We start from the raw sequence: 14,263 nt of genomic DNA, 5'->3' as shown, positions 1-14,263 counted from the left end.
TGGCTTGAGCAGAAGAGGCGGCAGCCACCAGTTATTGATGAGTATATCAAGTACTGCCTGGCAGGTATTACACCAGAAGTTGACCCAAAGTCCTGGTGGATGGAGCCAGCACAGCATGCAACCTATCCCAACCTGGCAGTGATGGCATTAGACATACTGTCAATACCAGCGATGTCTGCTGAGCCTGAACGCCTATTTTCCAGTGCCGCTCTCATTACTGAAAGGAGGAATAGGCTTGGAGTTGAGTCAGTTGAGGCATTAGAGTGCCTAAAATCCTGGTACAGGGGAGGAGGCACAGCTTGGGTAGATAATTGAATTAGTGACGACGGGTCAAGAGTAGATGACAGCAAGGTATATTGTTAGTATTATAATATATTGCTATATCACCATATTAATATCATGATATATGGCATGATACAATATCGCAAGATGTAATATGGTGATAATATCATAACGTGGTTTATCAGTACGTCGGACATATCAGTACCTCGGACACTTTTCCCGAATTTCCTACCCTCTAACTTCACAACGCGTTTTTTCCACCTTTTATTATGTCAGTGATTACCCAAGAAGCAAAAATCATTCTAGCTATCGAGGCTATCCGAACATCAAAAAATCTAAGTCGTCGGAAGGCTGCTAAGCTCTATGAAGTACCTCATTCTACACTCTGCGACAGAATGAACGGCCGAACTACTGTCTACGAACGCCGGCCTGCAATGATGAAATTAACTATACTAGAAGAGGAGGTGGTTATTCGGAATATACTTGATATGGATTCAAGAGGATTTGCACCCCGGCTTGCTGGTGTAGAAGATATGGCAAATTTTATACTCGAGTCGCGTGGAGGGAGGCGCGTCGGGAAGCTCTGGGCCCACCGATTTGTACAACGACGTCCAGAATTAAAGACGCGTTTTAATCGCGTTTACGACTTCCAAAGGGCCTTGTGCGAAGATCCTGAACTAATTGGCGCGTGGTTTCGACTAGTGGAAAATATGAGGGCAAAATATGGTGTTTTGGACTGCGACTTCTATAACTTTGACGAAACTGGGTTTATGATGGGTGTGATTTGCCCTGCAATGGTTGTTACCCGTGCAGATCGACTTGGCAGAGGTAAGGCAGTTCAGCCAGGGAATCGGGAATGGGCTACAGCGATTGCTTGTATCAACAGTGACGGCTGGAGTATTCCTCCATTTTTGGTAGTTAAAGGCAAGAATCATCTTGCAAATTGGTATACAGACGGCGGCCTTCCACACAACTGGGTTGTTAAACCGACAAGCAATGGATGGACAAACAATGAGACGGGTCTAGAATGGTTGAAACACTTCGACAAACATACTGCTGTTCGTGCAAGGGGTCCATATCGAATGCTGGTGTTAGACGGGCACGAGAGTCATGAATCGGCCGAGTTCCAAGAGTACTGCAAGGCACACAACATTATAACTCTTGGACTACCTCCCCACTCGTCTCATTTAACTCAGCCACTTGATGTCGGGTGCTTTAGTGTGTTGAAGCGGGCATATGGTCAGCAGATTGAGACCTTCATTAAGGCTCATATCAACCACATTACCAAGGTCGAGTTCTTTCTCGCCTTTAGAGCAGCATATCTGGAATCCATGACAGCCCAAAACGCCCAGTCCGGGTTCCGCGGAGCTGGCTTAGTGCCTTTCGACCCGCAAGCAGTGCTTTCAAAGCTTGACGTGAGGTTACGGACTCCAACTCCCTCTAGACCCTCTACTGCCAACACCAACCCTTGGGTCTCCCAGACCCCTTCCAACCCAACTGAAGCTCTTTCACAAACAACCCTCGTTCGAAATCGAATTGCCCGTCACCAAGGAAGCTTGCCAACTCCACTCTTCGGGACAGTTATTGCATTGGCAAAGGGTACGGAGCGACTAGCACATGAGAACACCCTTCTGTCTGCTGAGGTACGTACCCTTCGAGCAGCCAACGAAGCCCTTAGCAAACGCCGCAGGGCTAAAAAGGCTCGTGTCCGTGAAGGAGGTGCACTTATAGTAGAGGATGCACAGGCTATTATCGCACAGAAGGATGTGGATGAGCAGGTACGACGCGACGTACGTGCTGTTGGGGGTAGTCACAAGGAGGGGCAACCGTCTAGGCGATGCTGTGGGATCTGTGGAAAAGCTGGTCATAATGCGCGAACTTGTCAAGAAGCTATAGATATGTCTAGTTCATCTGATTCCGCTTAGTTATAGTTAATTTAATATGTTATGGTTGATTTATTGATATTCAAAGTAGAATGCCAATGAAAAGTGTCCGAGGTACTGATATGTCCGACGTACTGATAAACCACGTTATACCATAATTCTGACAATATATCATGATATCATATTATTCCCCACACTGGATGGAATAGGAGAACTGGTCAAGGCGTTGGCATTACTTTCTCTCCCTCCAACTTAGAATTTAAAACTTGAAGATTTAGACGTTGCATAGACAACGATGTGGGAATATTGTCTTGAGTTCCAAGTGACTCCGTGCAATGCGTTACGTGCTGTGTTGCCTGGTATGATCAGCGTTGATGCTCTAGCAGGAGCGCTAACCATGGTAAAGTTCAGGATCATATAGATGACATAGATTACCCGATTAGGTATTATGAAGAGTGGGTATCGCATAACGTACCCGTTTACGGCTTAGATACTTCCCCATATTATTAGTTAGCGTGGCTGTCATCCATTTAGAGTGTGGCGGACGCCCTGGTTATCACAACCAGTCCGCCATAGGCACAGTTAATTAGCAGCTCTGTCCCCTCCCTCCTCCTCCAGGCCACGACTTTCCTCGCCTCCGCTACCGCAGTCAAGCCAGCAGCAGAAGCGTGACGTCGCCGTCCCCGGCGATCTCGTCGGGCGCGCCTGCATTGCCAACGGATGTAAGTGCGGAGCGGGCACCATTCCAGGCATCTACTATGCACGATGCGCGTCTGGGATTCCGGGCAGTGGATAGACGGGGATATGGTTGGAGGTGGCAGAATATGCAGATTAGTGGTTTGTCTACTGATGAAATGGTTTAGACATATTGCATACATATGAAATAAAAACCAAAGTCATATTATCATTATGAGCTTGGTAGCTGGAATCCTTCTATTGAATGAACGTAATCACTCCCAACTCCATACCATTGCACCAAGTCCTCTACCGTCGCCTATCGTCTATCAGCTTTGCCTTCTCAGCCCTAAAACCAGTACAGATGAGAAAATCGCCTTCACCAGAGTTCCACAAGTAACAGTTACACACTGCCATCCATCCTTATCAAGGCATAGACCATGCCGTGGGTTCCCTACACCTGTCTGGTGTTCCTCGGCCATTCCCATTCCCACCCAATCGGAAAGCCTCCCATCCACAAGTTCAGAGCATGCTCACCATAGGTATTTGCCTCCGTCTTCTCCTCCTTCGGGATACACGTATATCTCACGCTCCCCCCATCCATCAACATCTCCTCCACCTGCAACGCCCGTTTAATCAAGTCCTGGTTGTCAACCTCGCGTCCATCTGTTCCGATCCACCCATTGTAGATCCACCTGTCGGCCCAATCCGTGAGGCTCTTGACGGCATACAGTGATCCGGAATAGATGTTCAGATCCACCGCACGCTTGTTGTAGAGGCGACCATCATCCACTGTTGCCTTTTCGAGCGCCAGCACGATAGCCATGAGATCTGCTCGCTGGCGGGTAGGGGTGGGCTGGGCTGGAACGATTCGCGTCCAGGCCTTGTGGCTGCCGGACTCGTGCGTGAAGACGGCAGTGGAGACGGCGACAGGATATTGTCCATCGACGTTGCGGTAGCTGCCGTGGACGTAGACTTTCATTTTGTCAACCATTGTTATGACGGGTAAATGAATGTGGCGAGAGTAACTTGGGGAGCTGAGTTTTTTCTTCTTTCAAAGGTGGTATGGGACGAATTCCAATTGATATTTGGTAGAACAAGTAAATATTTGTTTGAAGCTTTAAAGATACAATCATACGGTTCTTCATTGGCCTCATCTTCATCATACGAGCAGCATTGGCCGACACCTTGAGTTAGCGCCGCTTCATGACCCTCTTTTGGGCCGAACTTGTTATAGCAAGTGCCACTTGACTGGAAAGCAGAAAACATATGGCAGGCACGACGACTGGTCGTTCCTGCCATATGTAATCCAATGTGTAAATAGCCTCATGTACGTCGCAATCTATCCGAGTGTGTAGGTCTGGATGTTCCTGGATGTAGTTTCAAAATGCTAAGCCCACACTGCAAGATAAGGCGTCTGCTGGGACAAAGTAGGCGAACCATCACTGAGTTTTGCAGATTTGTATCCCGCTGATTTTATGAATGGTAGAGAGGCCTCGATATAAAATCGATTTGATTGACACCTTCCCTGTAGGCATATGTCAACAAGGGGATCAAGACGTCAACCCCCTCCCCAAAATACCAACAACTCGAGGACTTTGCGTGCCCACTGTAATTGGCAAAGTCTGCGGATTCTACCACGATAGTCATCTCCGCATGCCGAACCCGCATTCCACTTTACGTCCCACCTCGGACAGATGACTTCCACTACTCCCACCTCCGTCTCCACGTAAGACAGTGCTACCACCACACCAAGCCCCACTGCCACGAAGCTCCTGGCACTCACAACCCCCTTCATACAGAGACCCGACTGTGCCTCCGGGATCTGACGAGTGTCTCGTCGCTGGTCTCAGGCGTGTCTACGAACATCACTATCCTGGTGTCTGACGCGGCTGACGAGCGCTTTGCATCCTGTCAACCGTCAGGATGGGAAAGTATCGTCCCCGCCAGCCGCTGCCATGGCGTCTACGGTATCCGTCGCCGACAACGGAAAAGACAAGTCAACCTTTTCAACAGCATATTGCTGCGCTAGGTATGTTTGTGCGCGGCTCTTGATTCGTTTAACAATCCCCTCTTACATATTCCCCCGCCCTCTCGTTACATTCCGGAGACATAACTGACTCGCAGCACAGTGGTCACTCGTTGAGGACAGATCCCACTGTCCCATCGCAACTATGACACCGCCATGCTATCGCCGTGTCTGTGCCGATGAGGCATCAATTATGGGCACGCTATCATACGGCACCGGGTCAACTCGCCATTTTACCGAGGGCATCCAAGCGCACCAGGCGTGGCATATCTCATAGGAAGCATCTGATACGAGCATGCTAACGCCGTCTCTGCCCGAATTGACATCCAGCAAGTTCATACCGCGTGGAAGCCAGGAGTAACTATTGAAAGGGGCATGTATGACCAAGGTTAGGCTGCGCACTACTCGCCCAATACTCGGCTCACTCACTCAGTGGGTTACTCAGCTGGGTGAGTAGCTGAACCTTTCACTCGACTCGGTGAGTGAGGCCAATACTCAGTTACTCTGTAAAAACCCAGTGAGTACTCGGCTGTCACGTGTAAGATATATGCATTACGTGAACAGTCCCTCATACGATTAATACTGTTTTATGGTTACAGTTGTAAGTTAACTTAAAGTATTACATTTATCAGCATCACTCTACCATCTCTAATAAGCTGTGAGAACGAATCACGTATATTCCTCTATCTAAGTACCACGATTATCAGAAGATTATCAGAACACTATATTATATATGCTCAAGAACATCTTTCCACCTTGCTTGATGAGGCCGGCCAGACCTACTAATACCTAAAGTATTTATAGGGTCTTGACGAGTAGCTTGAAAGATATCAAGTAGATCTCTTCCAGTCTTCCGAGGGCGTTGGATAGGCGTTGGTGGCGAGGACGGCATATCCTTATCTTCATCGTCATGAATAGTTGGAAGTATAGGCTCCTCATTATTACCATCTTCTCTTATATCTTCATTATCTGGGATATCGTCATCTGGGATGTCGTATAAGGTCTCGTTAAGACGGTCAGCCCTATCTCTTTCTTCACCTTGTTGGTAGCGCATTTGTCGTTCTTCATGTGCAGCTTGTGATAAGTCTTGCTGTTGCTGTGGCCGCTGAGGATTAAACGGAGGATATTGTACCTTTGAATATGTCTCTCGGATATGTGTATTTGATCGTGGTTCTTCTTCATCGCTGATATATTGTAACTCGATAGAATTGCACATCCGTTGTCGTTGTGCCTCATACTCTTCTTCGACTTGCTCCTCAGTCATATCAACGACGTCCATCATATCTGCAAGCTTGTCACGATGACCTTGACGATTCTTGTATTGTCGAGAGTAATATATAAGCATAATACTCTTAATCGTCTCAGGATTAAGTTGACCACGTCGGTGGCCACATACGTCCCTTGCGGCACTAAAGACTCGCTCAACTCCAGACTCAGCAGCAGGAATACAAAGTATATCACGAGCCATTGCTGATAGACCAGGAAATTGCTCTTCCTTTTGTTGCCAAAATAGCAATATCTTTGTGTAGATATGTGCTATACAAGTTAGAATAAGATTATCAGAAGATTACCAGAAACTTACGAGCATCAAGATAGAGATCAGCCTCATTCACATATTCCTCTCGCTGGCCCCGAGTCCCATTTAATGTCTGACTTTGCTGCAATACTAAGGCTAATGGATCCATATCTGCATCTCGTAATCCTGATTGACTCGCAACTCGCACTGTAGAGTACTGCTCTTTATAAAGAGTCCTAAACTGTTGTTCAAACTCTGTCTCCCAATTTCGTATTGAAAAGTCAAGCTTGCAAACCTTTTTGTTAAAGTGTGAGAGCTTCACACTAGGATTTAAGATACTAGCAAATGCGAAGATAGATCCAGTATTTGTGTATAGCTTGTTATAATACTTCCTAATCTTCTTCTCTGCAGCATCGATTGCTAAAGTCATCTTTGCTGCCCATGGATATGTCTTATGCCGTAGCCGGTGCCGAGTTCCTTCAAGCGTTGATAAGAGTTTTTGATATACTCCAAGTGTATAGCAGACAGTAGGTCCGGCTGACGATCCAATGTTTGTTGTAAAGAAGTTGAATGGCCTTGTAAGATCAATGATGTATTCGATGTGCTTCCATTCTAGCTCGCTAAGTCTGAACATGTGAGCACCATGATTGCCTCGAGTATATTGATTGATTGTTGACTTGAGTTGCTGTGCTCGCAGAAGCATATGGCATGTCGAATCCCATCGAGTTGATACATCTTGAATAAGTCGAAGAAGCCTCTGAGATGATTGACCCCGGTTCATGTTTGCCTTTTGCAAAGTCATAAACCTGTTCCTTCGAGTTTGACTTGAATTAACAAAGATAGTGAGCTTCCGGAGCTATGAGATATTAGAAAAGACTACCAGAAGTTTACCAGAACTAACAAGAGAATATATACCTTTCCAAGTGTAAATCCAATACCCTTGTCCTTCTGCAACTTTGCAAGGCCCTCCATCTGATTCTCTTCTTCCCAGTTCATTAAGATCTCTTGATTTGTTGGCGTAATCCGGATTCGACCAAGGAGAGCACTAAGGGCAAGTTGAATAACGTGAGCTAGGCAGGGTATGTGTTGTACTTTTCCTCCAATGAAATGCTCGTTGTCTGCAATACTATCAAGCATTATTTCCACATCTCTCATCATTGAAGTGTTGTTTGACGCATTATCAGTCGTAATGGATATAATTCGTCCTTCTAAATGCTGCCTTGTGATAACTTTTTCAAGTATTCCACATAACTCAGCACCAGTATGATCTGTATATATAGGTTCAAACCCAATCAAGACCTCTTGCATTTTCCAATGACGGTCGATAAATGATGCAATAACACCCATAAATGAAGTCGAGTAACACTTGACCAACAGTCGAGCGATAATGCAATCTTTGAACCAGGAACAACATCTTGTAGCATCTCTTCTTCGATTTGTGTGAGCTTTGTTGTTAAGAGGTTTCGAATAGTTGTTGCTGAGGGTAGTGGATAGTGAGGATTCTGTAAGATAGCAAGCCTTTTCCATTCAGGATCCTCGACTGAGCGGAACGAGCTATGAGTTGAGATAACTGTGTATAGAACTTGTTCGTAAAATGCCTCTTGTGTGAGAATATGATCCTATTATAGATATTAGCCTATATAATTCTGGTAATAATCTGGTAATCCTTACCTGTTGAGGTCGCATCTGATTGATTCGCATTTGATAGAGACTATCCTTACCCATCCGTGACTTCTTTTTGCAAATGTCTGATGCAAGATGTGTTGCCATAGACTTTGGGCCAGCAGACTTGATTGCAGGATGCGTAAGGGCCTTCGAACAATAGGTACAAATGACACATGGTTCTCCAGAAAGCCGGTCTGCTCCTTGGTGATAAATTCTCCAGTATTGAGAACTCCGGTTGGTTGAATCCCATGCAATCTTCGTAAGGAGTTTTGTAGTATGATCTGAGTGTTGTTCATACCATCGTGATAGCTTCCACCACTCAATGAATACATCGTGTGTATCCTTAGTCCATTTGATGAATTGGTTTAATTTGCCAGTATATTCGAGGCCCGCAGGGATTTGATTTAATAAAGGTAGTCGTTGAGAAGAGGGGAGAGAGTCTGAGAATATATTAGAAATAGGATTGTCAGAGTCAAACAACTCTGAATATTGCGATGACATTTGGCAAGTAGCAAATTGTTTGATTATCAGAAGATTACCAGAAGTCTGGCTACGATGAAATACTTAAATCTCTATAGCCCCTATTCGCGTCGGAAAATCAAATACTCCATTTCTCTCCTCTACTCTAACTCCAGAAACAACATATCCTGTGCAGCTGATACCTTAGCCCACTTTTCCTTATCAAATTTCTTAGAGTAGACAAGTAAGAACGCCTCTTTGAAGCTAGAACTATGAGTGGAGACTTGTAACCATCCGTTGTCGACAAGATTGTAAGACTTTGGGTACCACTGCGCAGGTCCTGGTAATTGGGCCCACTTTCCAAACTTCCAAGCTGTAAAGTTTGTCCAAACTGCCTGCTCGTACAAACAGAAATATTTATGTGGTGGGATAACGTTGTGAAAAGTGCTATAATAAACAATTAGTATCTCTAGAAGATTGCTAGAATGATCAGAGACGTACCCTTCTTCTACATCAATCCATGGCATATATTCAAAGAGATGCTCAGGCTTCTTTCTCAGCTTTCCAGCCTTTCTCGTATATGAGCGGATACAGCTATCCCAGAAATGTTGCCACTTGCGGAAATTGGACTCTTCATGGGCCTATCAACCGTTAGTATTACCAGAAGATTACCAGAAGATTACCAGACTATGAGGTACCAACATCAATGCGTGCTTGAGTTAAGAGAGCCTGGATGCTAGCGATCTCTTCATCAGAAAGCTCATCTGGTAGAACAGCCTCGTCATTTAAAATATCGTCGCGCCGTAACATAAGCTCCAACTCTAAATCGTCTTCAACCTCAGTATCCTCCCATTCGCTGTTATGATCGTCATCGATTGGGATACTGGTGATACCCTCAAATGCAGCAAGCTCAGACAGAAGTTGTGGCGGAGTAGATGGTGGGGCTTGTGGAGAAGAAGAAGGGGCGCTAGTATTCTTGACTTTCTGATTCGCAATGCAAGATGCATGGGTGCCCTTTTCAGTCCTGTTTATAGTTAGATTAAGGCTACCAGAGATTACCAGAAGGAACTTACCGAACACGAATACGCTCAACCTTCAATTCATTCTGTAGACGTGTCTTGTCTTCAGCAGAGGCAGCGATATACTTTGCAGACTTGTATAACTTCTTTAAGTAGTAGCTCAGATCGCCATGGTCAGCCTTGAGTGCTAAATGAACAGCCTTCTCATCTTCAGTAAGGTTGGAGACGCGGTTGCGAGCTTTGATAGTATTCAAATTAGTGGAGAGTTCTTCAGGTGCCTTGCGTTTCGCCATGCTAAACACGTGATTAGCAGAAGATCATCAGAAGTTCTGACTGTAGAATCAAGATAATAAACTTACTTGAGGTCCTAGTGAAGAGGTAAAGCGCAAAAGAGAAGAAGAATGTGTAGATCGGAACGTAACCAAGGAAGGTGGTTGGTTGTAAGGTTGTTGTTTTTTTAAAGTTGCAAACAATTATATTCGTCAAGGAATATTCACCTGCAAATAATTACTGTTCTAAACAACACTACAACGCGTACCTTCAAATAAAACACATACCTTTCAACCTCTACCTCTTTCTTTACTCTTTCTACAACATCCTTGCTACAAACTCACTGTAAGTACATATATCTTTTGATCTACTTCTTTGTCTTGTGTATACTTCACTAACTCATCTTAATGTTAGCAAATGGCTCGTATTAAGCAAACTGCTAGGAGATCAACTGGCGGCACAGCACCAAGGATGCCACTTGGATTACAGGCTGGCTCTAGGCTTGGTGGAAAGGGAAAGGGAAAGGAAAAGGCTGTGCGCACAGCAAGAAAAGCTCCAGTTCGCTCATCTCAAGCTTGCAACAATCATGCTCAGAAGGCCATGCGCCGTGCAAAGTCTGGTAAGAGGATTACCAGAGGATTACCAGAACTCTCTAATAAACATATAGGCACCAAGGCTCTCCGCGATATCAGAAGACAGCAACTTGATACTCGCCTGATTATTCCAAAGCTCTCATTCCAGCGTCTTGTTAGGGAAATCGCACAAGACTTCAAGTCCAATCTTCGCTTCCAGCAATCTGCTATCCTAGCTCTCCAGGAAGCTGCCGAATGCTTCCTCATTCGAGAATTTGAGAGTATGATACTTGAACATAGTGACAGGGACATACTAACAGTTATAGTGACAAATCTCCTTGCTATTCATGCGAAGAGAGTGACAATTCAGGCAAAGGATATGGTATTGGTTAGGCGTTTGCGGGATATGATGTTTAATCATGGAGCTGTAGGCTTAATCGATGGAAATGTCTCTCACCCAGGAATGAAGGTTAGATAAGTTCTGGCAACCTTCTGGTAACCTGGTACCTAAAGGCAAAGGTTATAGTGTGGAATAGGATATCAACGACATGGGAATGGAGTTATTGAGTTATGGCGTTTTACGATATCGATATCAATGTGAAGTCACGATCACACCCCCTTTTCAATGACTAATCAAACACGTGATATAACTGGGTTGCCAAGACCTATACTAGGTACCCGGCAAGTGAGTAATCCTCATTCAACAATACTCGGGATATGAGTGAGTAACTCAGCTGGGTGAGTAGAAATTCTACTACTCGACTCATGAGTACCCAGTGCGCAGCCTAACCAAGGTGATGGTGACGGCGGCGGGTTGCAAGGGCTAAATGAGCTGGTTTGTTTCCTTGAGATAGGCTTGCCCTTGATCTTTATGACACTGGTTGGCATGATTGCATGGTGTTGTATAAGTAATAGGCGATCAAAGAGAAAATATCGGGCGAAGCCACAAGCGCCAAGTTCGCACGAACTTACTGCTGTCGCCAAGGATGACGGGAACAGAATGGGACTACGTCTGTCTGTATGAGTGCATATACGTTGATTATCATGTTGGATAGCTTTAAGCAATCATTAGCTCGGTTCATTCGGGGTGGCTTGGAGAACAAATACATCTAACTTTTATAACAACCAGGGGTCTACGAAGGAACTAATACCAGGGATAATAAAGAGGCTGGAAACTATATTAGCACTAATTTTAAAGAAAGAGCCAGACTGGTGGTTGCGAATCAAGAACAAAGTTCGAAAACATGATTTATAAAGTGAGGAATAGCCCACAACTCATATTCTCTCACTGTATCCCCTGACTGACCCAAGGTGTATCGAAGTTTGGCTTGTATGTGACAACAGCAAGATACTATATGCAGCTTATGAGACTTTGGCAGCCAAGTGGAATATACTATACCAATCATGACGGGCAAATCAAAATTATCCATGCAGCCTGCCACGACCCCAAAATAACACAAGCACAGGATTATAGAGTATACTCAAGTAGGTAGCCAAGCCCATACCAAGCTTTCAATCGAGAGAGAAAGAGCCTGCCAGGGCGCCGATCAGCAACGGTGCCACCCGGCCCTAGCAATCGCTAGCGTGTTGTTTATTTCGAGAACGAAACGTCTCGCGCCTGCAAACTAGCTGTATATCTACGGATATCAATTGGCATGATGCAGAAAAGCAGTTACATTTGTAGACCCTTGTGCTTTTGTGGCCCCCGTGGGAGAGTCTCGTCAGTTAATCTCTGGTTCCATCAATCAAGGAAGAGCAGCGTGGCGGATTGCCAGGCAAAGCACGTGTACATCAACGACAATACCATCCGTTTTATAACTACACGTCTGGGAGATGGCTGTAAGCTTACGAGATTTAACTTATTTCAATTTATTGCCCGGCTCTGCTAACTAGGGCCAGTTAAGCGGATTCTTCGAAGACCAGTCCGCTCAAATGGAGCAATCTCATAAGCTTGACGCTGAACATCTTGGAGAAACTCGGCAACACTATCATCGGGTTTCAACAGTATTCGGATCGGTGCAACATGATTGTCGTGCCGGTCACTCTGAAAAGGGCCTCGTTAGAGCCAAGAATTCGGGTTAGATACCCATTTGATATTTTAGCCATGCGTCTTTTCATTCCGTCGACGGCGATAGTGGCAGCTGGATTCGTCGGACAGAGCGCAGCCATACGAACAGTTCCATCGTCGCCATGTGCGTCGCTATGTGGAGATGTTACGTCGACGACAAACTCTGAGATCCTCTGCACCCAAGCAGATTTGAACACGGCCAAAGGCCAGGTATTCTCGAAATGCATATCGTGCCAAATGGCAAGCACTGCGATGGACCCCAAAACGGGAGATACAGACCTGAAATGGGTACTCTGTAAGCATCCTTCTATCACTCTCTCGTGTAGATGGATGTCTCAGTGCTGACTTGTAATTTCAAAGATAACCTTCGCTATGCAATGAGTAGTTGTATGTGGGGGTTTCCGGGCAACTCGAGTGTGCAGAATACAGTGAGCTTTTTTGTCGAACCTTGGATCTCCTACTGCATATACTGATAAATTCGTTAGCCGTGTCTCACAAGTCGGGCATGCGAACCCTTCCAGGGCAATCTCCAATACCAAGGCCTATCTCCCAATATTACCACATACGATTACTGCCCGAACACGCTTCCGTCGGAGGTAATAATAAATAGATGCAAGGATTGTATCCGACAAGGCGACCAAACATACCTATCAAACTGTAAGCCTGACCTTAGCTAGTGACGGAAAACATATAATACTAACCGCCATTAGACTTCATCACTATCCTCGCAGGCTGTGCTATCCAAAGCGGCGCTCCACTCCCCCTGCACAAGGACCTCTTTAGCGGAGACTACGTCAACCCCCTGGACTTTAGGAGCCACGCCGACTCTGAACCCACATCTAACTCCCCAACCGAGCTCCCACTTCAACATAAACGCTTTATGCCAAGTCGTTGCCAACTCGGTCCAGCACTATCGATGATATTACCCTCTTTACAAAGATTGCAGAGGGAGGATCGTATCGAGTTTTTGAGGCAAGCTTCAGGGATGGATCGAAGGCTGTCGCGCGACTTCCTTATCCTTGTACCATTCCTCGTGGGTATGGTGTCGCCAGCGAGGTTGCAACAATGGAATTCCTCCGGCCTCGAGGGGTTCTGATACCCTAAGTTTTTGATTAGGATTCATCAGCATCTAATGAGGTTGGCTCCGAATATATTGTCATGGAGCGGGTTCCGGGGAGAGAATTATCGGAGACATGGCAGAGTATGACCTTCAGGAAGGATGGCCGTTGTGGAAAGATTGTGGAAGTGGAGCGTATACTGTTCGGAGTACAGTTTCCTGCCAGTGGGAGCCTGTGCTTCAAATATTTCTTAGGCGCAGATGAGAAGAGTGTGGACATTCCAGATGGTGCTGGCGTTACATCTAGGGCCAAGTTCTGCGTAGGGCCGTCAACTATCTATAGTGGTACCAAAACCGACATAAGCTTGCCGTAAATCATGGGCCTTGTAGGTACTTATAGCCGCGCTGCTTCACCCTAGCTGGCCAAGCAAATTATAGGGCAGAGTAGCATAGAACTGTTGACAGCAATTGGCGAGAGGGAGACCAGGTGGCTCTAGAAATTCAGCGAAAAACGATACCCGCGCGAGCCACTCTATACGGAATTTTACCAAGTAGATCCACAAGTCCAAGTAAAATATCTAGCCGGTTATCTGAAGGTCGCTCCTCACCTCGTTCCTAACGGAGAAGGTCTGAATGCCCTAACCATCCGCCACCCCGATCTTTCGCCTAGCAATATCTTCATCTTAGAAACCAGCAACATCACTAACGTACATGTATAGCGAAAGCGCCAAACAAGCGAAAGCGCCAAAATGATGCGGTGACCAAACC

General features: G+C 45.7%; 4 protein-coding genes across 4 annotated transcripts; 1 reads left to right on the top strand and 3 right to left on the bottom strand.

The window, feature by feature from the left end:
- Positions 1–3,118: 3,118 nt before the first annotated feature.
- VC83_06888 (uncharacterized protein) lies at positions 3,119–3,984 on the bottom strand. Its single transcript, XM_024470473.1, has one exon. The coding sequence runs from the start codon at positions 3,832–3,834 to the stop codon at positions 3,295–3,297; it is 540 nt and encodes a 179-aa protein (XP_024322081.1). The 5' UTR covers positions 3,835–3,984; the 3' UTR covers positions 3,119–3,294.
- Positions 3,985–7,034: 3,050 nt separating this feature from the next.
- On the bottom strand, positions 7,035–8,455 carry VC83_09652 (uncharacterized protein). The gene is made up of 2 exons (XM_024473065.1): positions 8,057–8,455; positions 7,035–8,004 (listed from the first exon to the last, which is right to left on the bottom strand). The coding sequence occupies exon 2, from the start codon at positions 7,910–7,912 to the stop codon at positions 7,262–7,264; it is 651 nt and encodes a 216-aa protein (XP_024328833.1). The 5' UTR covers positions 7,913–8,004; positions 8,057–8,455; the 3' UTR covers positions 7,035–7,261.
- Positions 8,456–8,670: 215 nt separating this feature from the next.
- VC83_06887 (uncharacterized protein) lies at positions 8,671–9,821 on the bottom strand (the record flags this gene model as incomplete). The annotated part of the gene is made up of 4 exons (XM_024470472.1): positions 8,671–8,956; positions 9,011–9,150; positions 9,212–9,533; positions 9,583–9,821. The coding sequence occupies 4 exons, from the start codon at positions 9,819–9,821 to the stop codon at positions 8,671–8,673; spliced, it is 987 nt and encodes a 328-aa protein (XP_024322077.1).
- Positions 9,822–12,474: 2,653 nt separating this feature from the next.
- On the top strand, positions 12,475–13,534 carry VC83_06886 (uncharacterized protein; the record flags this gene model as incomplete). Its single annotated transcript, XM_024470471.1, has 4 exons — positions 12,475–12,733; positions 12,799–12,866; positions 12,924–13,095; positions 13,149–13,534. 4 exons carry the CDS (start codon positions 12,475–12,477, stop codon positions 13,532–13,534), a joined length of 885 nt encoding a protein of 294 aa, XP_024322078.1.
- Between the last annotated feature and the right edge of the window lie 729 nt (positions 13,535–14,263).

The sequence above is a fragment of the Pseudogymnoascus destructans genome (assembly GCF_001641265.1).
Source record: "Pseudogymnoascus destructans isolate 20631-21 unplaced genomic scaffold scaffold_17, whole genome shotgun sequence".
NCBI classification, from domain to species: domain Eukaryota; kingdom Fungi; phylum Ascomycota; class Leotiomycetes; order Thelebolales; family Thelebolaceae; genus Pseudogymnoascus; species Pseudogymnoascus destructans.
The sequence above is the reverse complement of the archived record's forward strand: the minus strand, read 5'-3'. Positions and strand labels throughout refer to the sequence as shown.